The sequence below is a fragment of the Embiotoca jacksoni genome, unplaced genomic scaffold, assembly GCF_022577435.1.
Source record: "Embiotoca jacksoni isolate LCO1_2020_lvr unplaced genomic scaffold, fEmbJac1.0.p SCAF_11, whole genome shotgun sequence".
NCBI classification, from domain to species: domain Eukaryota; kingdom Metazoa; phylum Chordata; class Actinopteri; family Embiotocidae; genus Embiotoca; species Embiotoca jacksoni.
The window spans coordinates 18,283,050-18,301,263 of NW_027185241.1; the positions used below are offsets into that span (position 1 = coordinate 18,283,050).

Below are 18,214 nucleotides of genomic sequence, written 5' to 3' on the forward strand. Positions count from 1 at the left end.
TGGTAGGAGATGGCTCCTGTGAGGGGGACGGCATTACATAAAGTATATGCAGCTATGAATGTGAACACAGACCTCTAACTCTGATTTACCTCCACATAAATCTGCATTCTTAGTTTTGATCTTCCATGTGTCTCTCACCCACACAGAAAGGCAGCAACCTCACTGTAATCAATGTCATTCTCCACTGCGCCCATTGTCAGTTTGCATTAGCAACCATCGGACAGTGTCATCACCCCCCCCTCCCCCCCACATACCAAAATATAAAGGAAATGGCAATTACAGTGGGGTTAATGAAGTGTGCCTGCACCCTCCTACATTGTGATTTCTCACCTCTTTATGTAAGAGGAAGCAGCCACTTCACAGGATTCACTTGTGTTGCCTCCACAGATTTGTCCGTTTTTTATTTTTCTTTACTTTTATTGATTTAATGTTGCCAAAGCCAAATGTATGCAAGTGACAAATAGTGTAGTTATGAACCATTTCTCTCTGTTCCTCATGCTGGTTGCAGGGTCTGTGGCAGAGCTGTATTTAGCTGCTTGAGTTGGAGCTGTTATTGTGCAGGCAAATGGGTGCTTTTTGTGCCCAGCTGTTTTCTCAGCTGAGGCTCATTGCCTCTGTCTCTGTCTCTCTCTCTCTCTCTCTGTCTCTCTCACTGTCTCTCTCTCTCTCTCTCTGTCTCTCTCTGTCTCTCTCACTGTGTCTCTCTCTCTCTCTCTCTGTCTCTCTCACTGTCTCTCTCTCTCTCTGTCTCTCTCTCTCTCTCTCTTTCTCTCTCACTGTCTCTCTCTCTCTCTCTCTCTCTCTCTCGCTCTTTCTCTCTCTCTCTCTCTCTCTCTGTCTCTCTCGCTGTCTCTCTCTCTCTGTCTCTCTCTCTGTCTCTGTCTCTCTCTCTGTCTCTCTCTCTCTCTCTGTCTCTCTCTGTCTCTCTCTCTCTTGCTGTTTCTCTGTCTGAACACAGCTGAGCAACAAGTGCCTGTAGGATGTCATTCTCTCAAGTGTTTTGTTTGCATGCAGCCTCTTTGAGTTTTTCAAAAACAAGACTTCAACATTTCTATTTGCAGTAATTTGTTCCCCTGTTCAGTGAAATAAATTAGTTTGATGTTTGGGATATTAGCAATTACACAACTATGGATTAATCACAAAACAAAAACACAGTTTTCTCCTTGTAGGTGTTTTGTTCCTGGCCTTGTGTTGAATTATTTAGCCTACCTATATTGACACACTGTAAATAAGGTGGACAAAATAATAGAAACACCTGTCAATGTAATAAAACACAACACAGAATCACCACAATCATCTAAAATGGGAATTGCCATTTCATCAAAAACTAAACATTAAAACAGTTATAAAAAAAAAAAACATGTTTGGCTTTATTACAGGGCTGTTGTTAGATCTGCTAAACAGTCAACTGAACATACTGTATGTACTCCTGTAATTATCGTGTTTAATCTTGTGAATTATGTTTGACCGTTCAGAGACAGAATGAGAGCAGAAGCAGCAATCTTGTGTGACAGCATTATTAAGTTAAATTAATGTGACCAACATAATTTACTTGCTTTTATTTAATGTGTCATTCAAATTGAATGGGGTTGTGCTGCAGAAATAGCCTCTGACACTATAAATAAGAAATTATGAACCATACAAATGGTTGATTATTAGTTAAATATGTTTGGTTTTGCTATTTCAAAAAGCTGTCAGACTCACAAGACACATGCAAAAAAAAGTTGGCTTCGTAAAATGGAAGATACTAGAAGAATTGAGTCCCTATTTCAGGTCTTCCCAAAAAAAACCTGCATCCTAAATTTTCCACAATGTATCTGGTGTCTTTCACTAAAACCTCCATGACAGAAACAGTATTCTGTCAAACAGGATGTCTGTAAAAGATTTGAAATGTCAAGCCTCAACCGAGAACTTTCTCTTGACACCAGAACTTGTAGTTTGTAGGTGTCCAACATCTGAATATTTCTTTTATTTTGACAGTCTTTTGTACCACTTTCATGTTTCCAGTAACCTGGAGCCTCTGCCAGCTGAGAGGCATCCCTCCCAGAAGGACCCAGAGCAACGTCTGAGGGAGCCGGGGGCCAACGACAGCGGCAGCAAGGCCCCACTCGGCACCGAGGGCTCTTTCTCTGAAGATGTCTTCACCGAGTCGGAGCTGTCCCCCATCCGGGAGGAGGAGCAAGCGTCCTCTGAGGATCTCCGTCTGGACAAGTCCTCTGGCGCTTCCACAGAGTCTGTGCAAACCGTCACCAAGGTGGAGGCCACCGGCAGCAGCTCCCAGGCCCCAGGCCGTGCCCGTGGCTCAGTCAGCCAGCCGGAGGAGCCCGCCGCCGCGGCGAAAGCAGAGGACAATCCACCAGACACCGCCACAGAAAAGAATAGCCGGTCCCCCATGGGGTCCAAGCAGCACAGCGCAGAGAAGCCACCAGGCACACCCACCACTACCACCACCACCACCAGCAGCAGCACTAGCCAGGCCCAGGGTCCCAGCAGCAGCAACTCTCGCCCAGGGTCCCAAAGCTCAGCCACCACTGGTGCCACAGACACCACCACCCTCTCAGCCAGTCCACACGGAGATGCCAACCAGGGGACGGACGTCTCCAAAACGGACACTATGCAACAGGGCAAGGAGGAGAAGGAGAACGCAGAGCAGACGCAAAAGGACGGCACGGAGGACTCTGCAGAGGGTAAACACACGTCCTGAGTTTCAGTCGGGAAATGTATCATTTCTACCAGGAGGTGCAGGTACAGGACATTGTGTTGTCTTTTAGCTGCTCCTCTCCGTCCACATTCTTCTGAAGACTATCAAAGTGAGTTTGTCTGCTCTCTGCCTGCTACGGCATCGCTTCTCTCATGTTGGCTCCTGATAACCTTTCCCTTTCCACTCTGCCTCAGTGCTAGTAATTAGAACGTAAAGACGAAGGGAAATGGCATCCTCTCTAGCTAGCCGGGCTTTATGTGGCTCTTTGATCTGTGGCTCTGGTGGTCCGGGGCCACTCCTCTGGGTGATAAGCTAAAGCCTATCAAACAGCACAATGCCACAAACACACCTGGCGCCCAAAGGGGAAACACGGTGACGATTAAACCCAACATCAAAACACCTTCTGAGACGGCATTCAGACAGCTGATATTTATATTTCACATCCTTCTCTGGCTTTGCTTTCATGTGCATTCAGACAAACTACAGATTGCACAAACCTGCATGTTTAAGATTAAAGGATTGACCCGAGGTTTTAGATGTGTTTATATCAAACATCAAACTTATCTGCTGGTAACATACACGACAGCAAGAGAAAAACATCAGCTTTAACATCACATGTACTTGTATACGTTTTAAGATTATATATATTTCATGAAGAATCTTAAAAAAAACAACCCTCCTGAGAAATGGTTTAAAATAAAACATAGTCGTAAAACAATGTTGATGTTTTTGACCAGGATTTATCTTCATCCCTGAGACAAACTTCCCAGCCCATATTTCCCTGCACTCCAGCCTGCTGCATATTTGTGCACATAAAAAAAAATCCCTAGACACATTTCTTGGGCCACAAATTGCAGCCAAAATAACGAGTTTTGAATGTGTTTGAAATCATGTATCCTTAAGGTTTTTGCTTTTACAGAGGATTTCTCCCAAAGCTCAACCTAAGGACCCTAACACCGGTATTATACCCCTGTGTTGGTCTCGTTTTTACTACAGATCACAAATACATAAGATTACTAGCCACCCTTTTTAGTTTTAGAACGCTTTCCTCCTTCCAGACATCCACTGGTTTCCATTTGTTCCATCATGGTGTCCTGTCCATCACAGTGAGCTAATTGTTGCTCTTATTTTGTAATATAATCTCCTGGCAGCTCGACAGTCAATCATGAGTACACATCATGGTTTTCAAAGTGTCCATGTTGTCTTATTGTTTGTGTTTGAGGTTTGATTTCATGACAGATTGATAATGCGCTTCTACTATAGATGTCAGGTTATCGTTAAACACACCAGCACAAAGTCTCACAATAGTTTCTGCTCTCAGCTGTAACAAAGTGACATCATGATTTCACGTAACCTTATGAAGGGTAGCAGGATGTTCACTGTGATGGATCACCTGACCACATGAACTGCATCGAAATACTCTAAAAAAGCAGGCGGGAAAATGAGCAGTAAAATATACACTATTAGTAGTTTTTAAAATAACACGGCAGCCTTATTGTCTGTCTGTCACACTCACTGACTTAGTTGTGTCCATATAACCCACTCTACTTAAACACACAGCTGTGATTCCAAAATGATTCGTCTCCCCAAGAAGACAGTCAGAGACAGATTTGCCGTTTACTCCCTGGACATCATTGTCTCACAGAGAGCCGAGCTTCAGAAGCAGCTCTAATTCACGGGCATCTCAGCAGGGCTGCCCTTTATTCTGTGCACATTAACAAAGCCACACAAGAAACAGCCTAAACAAGCTGCTTTAATACAGAATTCATGAATTTAAACAAAAAATGAATTTGTCCCACTTGGCTACGTACTGGAAGCAGCTTCATGATTTAGCGTTTTGCTTCTGTCCAACCAGGGGCAGGCTCAGTGTGATGCCACCGGCACAGTGATCTCATTCAGCTTCCTGCGGCTCTGACCTTATAATAGGCCACTGATAATGTACCACGGGCAGAAGACTTGGTGTCACTATCAATCATAGTGTGTTACTCCACTTATTTCTGTCATCTGTTGTGTTTCTTCCACAGAATTACTAATGCTCGCTGAAGTAGCAAGTAAATAAATCCCAAACTAGGTCACATAAAAAAAACAGTTATGAAGAGTAACAGTTAGTCAGCAAGATGTGCTTTGTTTTTTTTTAGACATTTGGTCCAGAACAAAAAAATCTTATGTTGACATTTTGCTCTTTTTTTTTTTTTTAGCTTAGCTTAGCATAGCAGCTAGCCTGGCTGACTCATAAAATAACAATATGTTGCTATCAACATCTCAAATCTCACTAACTACCAGCCAACAGAGTTTATACCCCCAAAATACATTCCTTGGCTGATTTCTGTGTTTCTGTGATTGCCTCCTTGTCCAGGTTCAGGGTCTGCTGAGAAGCGGAAGCACCGCTCTCACAAGTTCTTGTGTCTGCGAGTGGGAAAGCCCATGAAGAAGACATTCATTTCCAACGCCAGCGCCTCCATGCAGCAGTATGCCCAGCAGGGCAAGAAGCACGAGTACTGGTTCTCTGTGCCGCAGGAGAGGTCAGTACCTCCGCCTCACCTTCCACTGCTCCCCGGGCATGATGCATTTGAATACAAGCAAATAAGGGTTGTGGTAGCCTAAGTAGTAGGCCAAGAAAAATCTTATAACCACTGCTGTGCCCTATATTATAAAGGAGTATTTAAGATGGACACAGAGCAAAGTGAACCCATATTAAATTCCTAACAAGCCACAATAGCTGAGGTACCTCACCTTCAGTCCTTTTAATATTTGAAACCAATCAAATATGCATTCTTTGTCAGGTCTGTCTCCCACTGCAGCTTCTGCCCATCTCCCTGTGCTGCCTCTGCTAGACAGCTCGATGATTTATTATTCATTCACTCTGCAGGGAGACAGACACGCACTTTATGTCTGCGCTGGGACGCACACACGACCGAGGATCGGCTGCAGCCAGCCGCTCGCTCGCTCTGTGTTCTTTCCAAAGCTCATGATTTGTATCCTCAGTGTGCGTTTCACTCACCAATGTGCTCCTGGACTTTTTCTGACCTGCGCTGAAATTCGTGATGTTTCACATCAGCTGAAAATAGCCTCGGCTTGTTTATGTGTTGTTCCAAGTTGCGTTGCTCAGCCTGGATGTAACGCTGCCAAGTCAGCAGTAGTCATGATTGCATTAGAGCTCTTCACACTGGAAGGAGATGATGATGAGAAAATATGGGCTTCCTTGCACGTTCTTGTAGAATGTTTATGTGGCGAATTAATCCCAATTGCACTAACAGCCTAATTTAAGTCCCTTTTCTTTAAAAAGCCATTTATTTGTGCCAGATCTACAGCCGATTGGACGCAGCACGACGCTGGTTCATAGCTCTGTTCAGTGTGGTTACTTTTTCTAAGTGAAGAAGCAAAGGGATAAAGACGCTGCACTGTGCCGCTTCTCTTTGCAGTATGTATCTATAGAAGTCCAGCAGCAGCACACACGGTGCTCTCCCAGGCTGATAATCACATTTGAATCAGACAAACAGGCGTGTCCTTTTTAGTTAGTCATGCTACCACAAATGCCTCATCTTGCAATGTGTTGGGTGCCTGATTGCAGTAATGACACTGAAATTCCCCTCTCATCATTAGTCGCTATGAACTTATGAAGTCGTGCTTGTTAAAGCCTTGTTGTTTTTATCCCCCGGGTTGCTCAGCTACTTCATTTCCCACCTGACAACAACAGGTTTGCTGTGATGCGCGTTGCCCAGGGACATGACAGATTTAAAGCTGGTATTCAAATGCAGAGCTCACACGTGTTAATTCTGCTTGTTGTGAACCGGTCTGTCTTTGCTGCAGGCTGAGGTGTGAGGGAGAAGTGATCATAAACATTTCAGACTGTCGACACGGTGTCTCGCAGTCCTTTCCCTCAGACGCTTAATGTAGCCTGACCTAGATGGGAGGCGACCCGCATGATGTGTCTTTTAAGTGTCCTGGCATTAGCGTGGGAAGAAGAGGAGGCTATTGAATGAGCCGCAGACAACCAGGACACTGACTACAGCTCAACCGCCTCAGTCTGCCATAACTCTTTCATGTCCACCAGCCAAAGCAGAGCACGACACAGACTGACTGTGTTGTCTGATGTTTTTAACAGTACATACTATCATATCATATAACAGTTGACATAAAACAGCTTCCTCTTTTGTGTCATGACTGATTAGCAAGGAAGGCAGAAGGGTAAAATGATCGTCCCAGTGTTGGAGAGCTACAGCAGCAGATCACCAGAGAGCCTTGATTTAAGCAAACTGACTACGACTAACTTTTAACCTGCTCTGTCGATATTATTATGTCAACAATGGGTCTCATTACTGTGTGTAATGTGAACGATGTTGAAAAAGCCGCAGAGAATTAACGCCCAACTCTGAATGCTTCCTCTGCTCCGAGGAGCTTCTTTTTTTTTTTTTCTTTTTTTTTTAGCATCTTTGAGCTCATTGTTTTGGTTTAAATACTTTACAGCTTTACTGTTTTGGTTCAGTTTTTCTTATCAACCTCTTTTCCAAGGGCAGCTGTTTTCAGCAGACAACCTCTGATACGTCCACTGTACTCTACCAAATGACAGAATGACAAAGATAGGAACCAGCCAGCAAACATAGTGAAACGTTTAGACTACTGTAACTCCCTCCTGGCAGGTCTACCTGTTGGCGCCATCCGACCTCTGCAGCTCATCCAGAATGCAGCAGCTCGACTGGTCTTTAACCTCCGAAATTCACTCACTACTCCGCTCCTCCGCTCCTTTCACTGGTTACCAGTAGCCGCCGCATCCGTTTCCAAACATTGGTACTTGCGTACCGTGCTGTGAACAGATCGGGTCCAGTCTACATCCAGGACATGGTCCAACCCTACACCCCAGCCCGCTCGCTCCACTCTGCATCTGCCAATCGGCTTGTTGCTCCCTCACTGCGAGCTAAACACTCTACAAAATCACGACTGTTTGCTGTCTTGGCTCCTAAATGGTGGAATGAGCTCCCCACCGACATCAGGACAGCAGAAACTCTGTACATCTTCCGCCGCAAACTAAAAACACACCTCTTCCGACTTTACCTTGAACAGTAGAACTTTAGTAGCACTTAAAATGGAACTTACTGATAGCACTTTGTAGTTTGGCTTTCTTGAAGAAAATTGTATTTCCTTGATTCCTGTTGTTCTGGGTTTTGTACCCTCACGGTTGAAATGCACTTATTGTAAGTCGCTTTGGATAAAAGCGTCAGCTAAATGAAATGTAATGTAATGTGATTGTTTAGCAATTACAAAGTCAGTTATTTATCCCAGGAGATGGTGGAGATATTTATAGAAAAAATAAAAAAAGAGCTCAAATGCGAGAATGAACATTGGACTTGGAATCGTTGTGTGTACAGAAACACAACTCCTAATACTAATGCTAAAGTTGCCGTGTCCTTGAGATGTAAAGCAGCTGTGAGCGAACACAGTTGCCCTTGTCGATGGTAATACGGGTGGCCAACAAATTCAATTAACTGTTTTATATTATTTAACTATAAATATTATAGGAATATTTGTTCCAACATGAGGTAACCACACTTTAGCACAATTTAGTGGAATGCTTTGCAAAATATGTGATCGCACACAGCCAATCTGTTCTGTCCCCTGTGTTTCTTCCCTCAGATCAGACCACCTGTATGTGTTCTTCATGCAGTGGAGCCCGGACATGTACGGTGAGGGCGTCCGGGGGATGGGACAAGAGCCCGGCTTCATGGTCGTCAAGAAGAATGAGGTGACAGAAACGACTGAGTACGAGCTCATCACTGACCTCAATGTGAAGGAATGGGAGGTAAGGTCTACGCAGCCACAGCTGTTACTTCATCTTGCCTAGAGTGCGCCTCATGTGTTGTCTCCAGCTTCACAGATATGGATTAAGTACAGCTCCCACTCTGCTATAATCCATATCCCGTGAAACTACAATCTTATTTGGTGTAATTGTTAATTTATTGTTATGTGTGAAATTTAATGTTAAGTAATTTTGTTGATTTGCTGTCATTATGCAATACATAGAGCAAATGTATTGTGCTGATATTGTTTTGTAAACCATTTGAATTTTGTAGTTGTGAAGCTTTAGTTTTGTATTCTGCTTCTGTATTTTGTACCTTTTGTGAACCACTGCATATTTCTTTGATGGTACATTTTTTTGTCAATTTTTGATCACATGTAATTTATGTAAGATGTGTGAATACTTTCTTTGCTTGGAAATGCGCTTCCCTGAACTTCCAACCAAAGTGTTTTGCATGTTTGTGTAATTGTTTATTCTTCTCAGTCACTGTATTATAGTTTCATCACATGTGTGACTGTCACCTGTGTTGGTCAGCATTTGGCAACTTTTTTTGCTGAATGGAAAAAGGCTAACACTTTTATGAGTTGCTCATGCGTTTTGGATTATGACAAATCTCCAAAAAATGTGGCACTGATGTGAGTTATTCCTTCTTTGTCAAACTAACCTTTATTGTAAATTTACAGATTGTGGAAATGAGAGTAGGAAGCAGGAAGTATAGACCAAGGTTGCTCATCTACATTTTTTCGACTTCTTGGGCAGGTCGATGGGATTTAGTCAAATGAGACTGTTTACAAGCCTGTGGATAATGAAAAGGATGCAGTCATTCATTGTATGAAGAAATAGATACGATGGAAGCAGTGTCCTGCATTTAAATTTTAATGTAAATGAATGATGTAGGAAACAAAGTGGACTGATTTGTTTGTCCCTGGACTTCTGGCAAACAGAGGCCACATGATCCATTACATCTGAATAAGTAAATAGGAACCTGAACCATGAATTTTAAGCAACACCTATTTTCATACAGCTTTAAGGAAGTTTATTTAAATTCTTGATACTAAATTTATTTGTTGTTTAGTGCTAAGATTGCCATAATAGACTTTTAAAGAAAAAAATGAGTTTCGGATTTATTGATTCAATGAGAGCTTTATATCTATTCCTCCTTGTTTCGTCATTGAGGAACAGTATGTGTTAAAGCCCAGAAGATGTGTCTCCTGGGAGAGGCGTGTCACTGTGTCTTTAAATTCTGTCTGCTTTGGGGCGGCATCGTCGTTGTTTTTTTAACCAATAGGAAGCCGGGTCTCCTCCCGTCCCGTACTGTGATTGGACTTCAGCGGTGTCACACAAATCGCACGGCGACAAGACCCCTTTGGGAAAAAAAAAAAAAAAACCGCTTCTATGTTAGTGAAGCAGGCTGTCTGTCTGTCTCTCTGTCTGTCCCTCTGTCCGTCTGTCCGTCCGTCTGTCTCCGGGCGACACGGGGGAACTTCACGGATCTGTAATGTGACTTTAGAGCTTTAACGGCGCCCAGTAAGCAGGAGATGTTTTCCAAGAGGGTGAAGGACCAGGAGAAGCGGCTGACCCCTAAGTACACCGGTGTATGTTGCTTGTACTCACTTCACGTTTTCTGTCTCCAGCGACGTATGTACGTTCTGTTGTTGTTGTTGTTGTTGTTGTTGTTGTTGTTGTTGTTGTTGTTAGCCAGCCGTGCTAACTCGCTAGCACGGCCAGTTAGCCTGCTAGCCCTGGTAGCCTGTCGGGTCCAGTTGTTCAGTGACTGATGCTGAACAAAGCGGCTCCTCCGCAGCTCTCCTCCCGCCAGAGCGCAGCTCTCCTCCCGCCGCCGGTCCTCTTGGCACCGCCTCGTCGGGCGTGTGTGCGGCTCCGTGAACTGGGTGAAAGTTTCCGGAGCTGCCGGGTGGCTCTCATTTATTTAACGTTGCGTTACATTTTGATGAGTTGTCACACACCCTGCTGTTGGTAAAGTAGCTTTCAAACAGCAGCCAGCTCCCCGGTGTCGTCCCCATGCTGACCTTCATTGATCAGCAGCATCACTGATGAGTCTGTTTCTGCTCCAGCTTCTGAAGGCCAGCGTGCTGCTAGCTCACCGCTATCCAGGGCGACATGTACCTTCAGCTGGAGGTAAAGAGGAGCACAGATGTATTTTTTATGAGGGCTGTAGTTTACGCTTTCTGCTGCATTATTGAGACCTGTAAAGAGGCAGCTTGTTACCAGAAAAGTTATTTACACCAGTCGCCACAAGGTCAGCTGTAAAACAGTAATTAAAAGCAGCTCCTGACATCTTTGCCCCGAATTAGTTTATTTAGTAAAAACGACTTGTGTGAGGAAGATTATTGTAAGATACACCTGTGTACATGACTGTGTGTATTTCTGGCTGTTGTGTTTGTTTACCTCATGCACAAGTCTTTCTGAATCTTCCCTGTACTACGACACAGTGGACCATTAAACGCCAACGGCAGCTCTCCGTAGAGTATACGACAGTAACAACAGGAGTAACAACAACAGGAGTAACAACAACAGTAACAACAATAGTAACAACAACAATAGTAACAACAGGAGTAACAACAACAGTAACAACAATAGTAAGAACGGTAGCAACAACAGGAGTAACAACAGGAGTAACAACAACAGTAACAACAATAGTAACAACAGGAGTAACAACAACAGTAACAACAGGAGTAACAACAACAGGAGTAACTACAGTAACAACAGGAGTAACAACAACAGTAATAACAATCGTAACAACAACATTAACAACAGGAGTAACAACAACAGCAGTAACAACAATAGTAACAATAACAGTAACAACAGGAGTAACAACAACAGTAACAACAATAGTAACAACAGGAGTAACAACAACAGTAACAACAATAGTAACAACAGGAGTAACAACAACAGTAACTACAACAGTAACAACAGGAGTAACAACAATAGTAACAACAATAGTAACAACAACAGTAACAACAATAGTAACAACAGGAGTAACAGGAGTAACAACAACAGTAACAACAATAGTAACAACAACAGTAAAAACAATAGTAACAACAGGAGTAACAGGAGTAACAACAACAGTAACAACAATAGTAACAACAACAGTAACTACAACAGTAACAACAGGAGTAACAACAATAGTAACAACAGGAGTAACAACAGCAGTAACAACAATAGTAACAACAACAGTAAAAACAATAGTAACAACAGGAGTAACAGGAGTAACAACAACAGTAACAACAATAGTAACAACAGGAGTAACAACAACAGTAACAACAACAGGAGTAACTACAGTAACAACAGGAGTAACAACAACAGTAACAACAATCGTAACAACAACAACAACATTAACAACAGGAGTAACAACAACAGCAGTAACAATAACAGTAACAACAGGAGTAACAACAACAGTAACAACAATAGTAACAACAGGAGTAACAACAACAGTAACAACAACAGTAACTACAATAGTAACAACAGGAGTAACAACAGCAGTAACAACAATAGTAACAACAGGAGTAACAACAACAGTAACTACAATAGTAACAACAACAGTAACAACAATAGTAACAACAGGAGTAACAACAACAACAGTAACAACAGTAACAACAATAGTAACAACAGGAGTAACAACAGCAGTAAAAACAATAGTAACAACAACAGGAGTAACAACAACAACAGTAAAAACAACAGTAACAACAACAGTAAAAATAATAGTAACAACAGCAGTAGCAATAGTAACAACAGCAGTAAAAACAACAGTAACAACAATAGTAAAAATAATAGTAACAACAGCAGTAAAAAAAAGCAGCAGCAGCATGGGGTGCAGCTTTGCTGGAATGTAGCCATGCTGAGTGGGTCATTGTTTTGGTCTGTCTGGGTTGTAGTTTAGTGGATTGTTGTTCCTGACAAACGGATCGTGGACTTGGCAAGTATTGTTGCATCAGTCAGGCCTCAGCAGTTGGTGTTGTTTATGTTTCATGTTCAAGCACCAAAATCTTGTGTGTTTCTGGAGAGGCCTCTAACGGTTTACTTTCCGCTGCAGCAGGGTTTTTTTTTGTTTGTTTGTTTGTTTTTTGTCAGGCTGAGTTTTTCTTTTTATACTAACAGAAACATCTTATCTTGGTGACGCAAAACGTATTACACAAACATGCAAAACGACAGCGCTCTTAAATACCTCGTCCCCTCCTCTGATACTCAAAGTAAACGCGTAACAAGGGCTTTAGTGTTGGAGTTTTATTCACAACTCTTACATCCGCCCTGTTGTAAAGAGGAGCGCTAAGTTTGTCGGCATCACACTACTTAGTGCACATACTGCCTATCAACACTCATCCTTTTCTCCCCATGGCCAGCAATAGAACTGGCAGAGTTTTATGTTCCACCTGTTCCTGTCTTTGTACTACCAGGTAGTGTCTCTGACGGAGTACCACCGTCGCATCGATGCGCTAAACAGCGAAGATCTGCGCTCGCTCTGCAAACGACTCCAGGTGCCCTGTCTGCCCCTCCTCTCCTCTCCGCTCCGCCCAGTACTGCTGCTGTCCACGCCGACATGGCCTCCTTTAGGCTCCATCCTGCTCATGTAGCACACTGACCTCAGAAACACATGTCCCTACTGATCTAAATAAACATCATGGGTTGAGTAGTTTCAGCTCTCAAAACCTTTTGAAAAAGTTGTTAGACCAGATAAACTGGAAATAACTTGTCAAGCATTTGACTGAAAATAGTGTTTATCGCTTCATTACAGGAAAGTTGGCTTGCTTGGAGTGAGGAGGTTTTCACGTGACGGCAGTCTTATCTCCGTGTGTCAGACTTTCCTTCTTCTCTGACATTTTTTTAGTGCTTCAGCCCAGCAGATCAGTTATAACGTAGTAACTGCTGGCTGTAGACAGATATGTGAAATTGGATATAAGGCACAAAGCGAGGGCCGTTTCTATAAGAATTGACTTTTCTTAAAAAGACAATTGCCTTTAATGCTGAGATGAGCTGAATGCAAAGACTGAAGGCCTGTTTAAGGACAGATCAGGAGACGGTCAGAGGACTGAAGGACAAAGAGGCGGTGTGTTGGTGAGAGAGTGGAAGTAAGACTCCCCTGACAGGGTGAGTGAAGTTTTCTGAGGACAATGCCAGTCGGCTCTGTTTGAATGAGGCCTGAAACATGAGAGCATCGCAGCCACCAGTGGCGAAGCGCTCCACAATCAACCTCTGTTATCGAGAAAGATAAATAACCCAAACAGTCCGTTGGTCAGAGAAAATGTCAAACAGTGGAGTGCAAATTATTCATTGGGTTGATTTCCTATTCACTTTGCATTCTCCTCTCCCAGACAGCGTCTCGGCCCGCTCACCCACTTCTTCCAAAAGCAGTCCTAGTCATCTGGCATCAGAGAGTAGCAGGAAGATATTCAGCTGTCCTCATCAAATTGTTGGATTATCAGTATGTCGCTAGCAAACACTGCATTTGTAATTTCGGCAGGACAGTTTGTAGGTTCAGAACCCCCGAATGGAGGAGAAATTTAAATGAGAGTTTTTGTTGCTGAGGTTGGGCTTTGGTTTAAGGCTAGTTTTCCCATGCTGCCCCCGTCATCCAGCATTTATCCCTGACCCGTGTAGCTGAACCCTTTAAGCTCCGTAGAATTCATTATCTACCGCTACGTTTTTATGTTTTCCAGTCCTCACTCGGTGTAAAAATAATCCCAGCCTACTACAGGTTGCAGCTTGTCAATGGTTACAGCCGTACAGAGCCGGTCTAGTCAAGCCTGTTCTATCAGTAGGCCGATGTGATGCTAAACAAAGTGCTAGATGGATGACAGCACCTGAACCCATGCGGTGCTGGTGCTTTCTGCAAGTCAAACCCTGTCAGTGCGTGTGTGTCTCTGAACATTTGCTTGTACTTGTAGATCACCACCAAGGAAGAGGTGAACTCCAAGCATGGCACGGCCATCAAAACGGAGCTGGAGCCCGAGACGTTCAAGCCCAACCTCAGAGAACCCAGTGATCTCCTGGAGGCCGACCAGATAGAGAAGGTACAGGCTGCTGCGATCCACATACAGTATATGAGTCATTAAACTGCATCCGTGTTAATCAAACTTTAATTAATAACATAATCTCAACAAATCCTTTGAGAAAACCGAAACCAACAAAGAACTGATTCTATTAATATTGTCTGTGTTGTCAAAGCCTGATACATCTCGTTCCTCTTTGTTCCTCTGTGTCACAGAACAATACTGTTATCTAAACACTATTAAAACACATTCATGCGCCGCTCTGTCACATTGGTTGACATGTTCCTTCATTAAAGTGGACATCATAGTTATTTTGAGTCGGTGCCACGCTCGCTGTTCTGTTACTGTAAATACTCACTGGTGCCGTACGTGTATAAATACACTGCTGAAAATAGTCCCCAGCAGTTCCTCTATTTACACCTGTCACGTTAAGTTTGATTAAAGACAACAGCTGTTGGAGAATTACCCAGCCTTTCTTGAAATGGAATTACACTATTATAAATGAATTACCTGTGATTACCTGTTTTCAGTAGAAACCAATGGTCTCACAGCTTTTAAAGCTACACACACAATAGGAAAGTCAGACATTGTTGGGTTTGTTTGTTTTCCTTTTAACATGTTGACAATGAGACAAATAGCTCGACTCTTTCACTGGGTATTCTCATGTTGTGTGCAGCCTGTGTGTCCCGTCATGTTGGGTTTGAAAGCTAACATGTAAATGCCGAGGGTAGGCTGGTCATTTCGCTTCCAAACACAGTGCAGTCGGGGAATAGATGTTTTTACTGCTGTGATATTAAACATGCAGCGGCCCGTCCAACAGTTGGTTGGTGGCTAAACGAATACATTCAGCAGAAACAATAGTATTTACAGAGCAGCCGGCACCTGATGGTCACCTGATGCCTCCTTTACATCAGACGTCGAAACAAATGAACTGGTCGGTTTTCTGATTTGTGGCAGAGTTACAACAACACGTCCCGTTTTATTTATTATGTGCTGAATTATTTAAAATCGATATGGATTGTGAGTAATTTATTTACAGACAAGAGCGGCGCAAACAGTCAGAAATAATCAAAGAGAGAGACAGAACAGACGTTTCCAAGTCCAACCTTTCATGTTGTTTTGAAGCGTGGTGTATGCCTCGCAGGCATTGCAGGTTAACACGCTCCCAGTTGGCGTATTAACCAATAGGATGCCAATATGTGGCTTTTTTTTTTAATCACCCTGAGGATGCAGCTCAGAGCTCGGCTCGGCTCGGCTCGGCTCGGCTCGGCTCCCAGCAGTGCAGAGGTGAACCGAGTCGGGCTTCATTTCTAGCCTGCCGATTACACGACTGCTTCAGCTCCACCTCTGTAGGATGTGCTGAGCCAACAAGAAAAGTGCAAAGTGGCTGATGAGTTATTGGAGAATGAACAGAACATTTAAAGGCCTTTGTTCCACGCAGCGGAAACAGCATACTATAAAGAGTTGTCACTTTAATTCCATGTTTTAGTCCGTGTCTGTTTTATCTGTCCATTTAAATGAAGCATACGCAGCGCGGCTCCTCCAGCGCCTTTGTGGGCTTTATCTCCCCGTGCAGCACAGCGGCTGTTAATCCTTCAGTCTGTCAGCAGCAGGGCAGCCGGCTCTCTCAGGGAGTGCTGGACCTCTCTTTCTCTGGAGACTGCTCTTGGTGTTTGGAGCCCTGTTACTCTTCTTTAAACGCCACATGGTGTTAAAAGGTCGCTGCAGATGTAATTGAGCATTGGTGGCTGTGGCCTTTCTGCGTTTCAATTTCTTTCTCTTTTTCCTCTTCCTTTCTCCATCCCGCTACTTCTTTTTTTTTTGTTTTTTTTGTTCCATTTTCTCCCCACAGCTTGCCAGGAATCTCCCACCACGGACCATCGGGTACCCGTGGACGCTGGCCTTTGGCACGTCAAAGCACGGCATGAGCATTAAGTCGCTGTACAGAGCCATGCAGGGCCAGGACACCCCGGTGCTCATGGTGATTAAAGACAGCGACGGCCAGGTAAGCTGCAGGTTTAACAGAAACACAGCGGCCTGGTGCTCGGCTCTCTGTTGGGACCAAGTTATGGTGCTGATCAGTTTGTAAAACCTCCTCCTGTGTTCTTCTTCCGTTTGCTGTTTCTGCAGGTGTTTGGTGCGTTGGCATCGGAGCCCTTTAAGGTCAGCGATGGCTTTTACGGCACAGGAGAGACCTTCCTCTTCAGCTTCAACCCAGAGTTTGAGGTACGATACGTTTCTCAGCAAATATTCAAAATATTCAGCATTTGAATGAGCAGTTTTCTCAATATACAGTATTAGGACCAGGAATTTTCAATATTTTTCAGAAAAGGAAAATTGCAGCACAAATTATGGCGCAATTCTGTAGATTTCATGCAGTTCAGAGGGGGAGAGTGTGACCCTGTGTTTTTTCTTTGGCCACAATAAACATATCCCCTAAACCTGCAAGTTATCACCAGATAACTACAATTTGCTGATGTCCCCTAAACGCCTCACATGCTCCCAGTGAATGCTACTGAGCACAGAGAGTCCTAAAGTTACAGCAGCACACACAATTCAGACAGATATGTGGGCAAACATTCGTATGAAAAGAGTGAAAGCGTCCTAATGTAAGATTTGTGGAAGTGGGCAGGTTGCTCACTGACGCTGAGGATATTTACAACATTTACTGTGGAAACGGTGCATTTTAAAACGACATCTTGTCAGTATGGATGTCGCCTTGGTATCACAATTTAACACCAAATGACGCAGCATTTTTTGATAATAGATTTTACTGCAGTGACGGTGTCGCATCCATAAATGTATCAAAAGTTTGGGACACAGCCCGATTCAGTATCCCTCATTATTGGAGGACATCCAGGATAACTGATGCACAGTATGTTTGGCTGATCTCGGTTTAAAGCTGCACTGACAAGTATTTGTATAATAATATTGGTGACAAGCACACAGAGATTCAACACGCAACCTCTGCAGTTCTCATCAGCTCCACAAAAACCTTTGTGGCCCCAACGTTTGGTTCACTCAGCAAACCTCCCCTCCAGCTGCAGCGGGCAGCTGTTTCAGAGGAGAAGCTCCGGATTGCATTCCCTGTCCAGCACCAAACAGTCGATGGCGAGCCGGGGAACAGAAAGGAGCAGTTAGTTACAAGCAGAGTCACATATGTCCATCGTGAGTCGGCAGAGACGCAGAACGCAGCTGAAAGGGGAATCTGAACTCCGAATGGATGCTGCTCGCTGTGTAAATAAGCAACTGTGAGCTAAAACGTTCAGTATTTAACCTGCGTATAGTCAAATGTTGTTGTTGTTGTTGTTGTTGTTGTTCTGCTGCCCCTAAAAACACAGGTGAAGTATGTCATACATCAGAGAGTGGCAGCAGCATCTGAACACACACATGAAACAGCTCTGTTGTGTGGACAATAAGACTGCGATGAATTCACTGTAAATACTTCTTGCAGAGAGTTAAATCATCTTTACAGAATCCTCGCTGTGGAAATATCTGTTCATCTTTGCACATGACACAAGTCTCAGGGTTTTTCTCCTTTGAAGTGTTCAATTCAATTCAATTCAACTTTATTTATATAGCGCCAAATCACAACACAGGTTATTTCATGGCACTTAACACATTTAAAGTCCTTACAACAAGACGTTATAATATTATACAGAGAAACACAACAATTCAACAATTCATCAATTCAACAATTCAACAATTCAT

The 18,214-nt window shown here is 43.4% G+C and overlaps 1 protein-coding gene across 6 annotated transcripts in view; it reads left to right on the top strand.

Moving 5' to 3' along the window:
• The window catches only part of oxr1a (oxidation resistance 1a), a 169,442-nt gene that overhangs the window by 147,585 nt on the left and 3,643 nt on the right, over window positions 1-18,214 (top strand). For 4 of the 6 annotated variants that reach the window (XM_069143460.1, XM_069143459.1, XM_069143457.1 and 1 more), the window contains 7 exons: window positions 2,008-2,687; window positions 5,058-5,223; window positions 8,333-8,498; window positions 12,911-12,991; window positions 14,399-14,524; window positions 16,356-16,508; window positions 16,634-16,729. In XM_069143460.1, coding sequence (XP_068999561.1) covers window positions 2,008-2,687; window positions 5,058-5,223; window positions 8,333-8,498; window positions 12,911-12,991; window positions 14,399-14,524; window positions 16,356-16,508; window positions 16,634-16,729 — 1,468 coding nt within the window. The remainder of the gene's footprint in view (window positions 1-2,007; window positions 2,688-5,057; window positions 5,224-8,332; window positions 8,499-12,910; window positions 12,992-14,398; window positions 14,525-16,355; window positions 16,509-16,633; window positions 16,730-18,214) is intronic. The other 2 variants (XM_069143462.1, XM_069143458.1) reach the window with 1 other exon arrangement.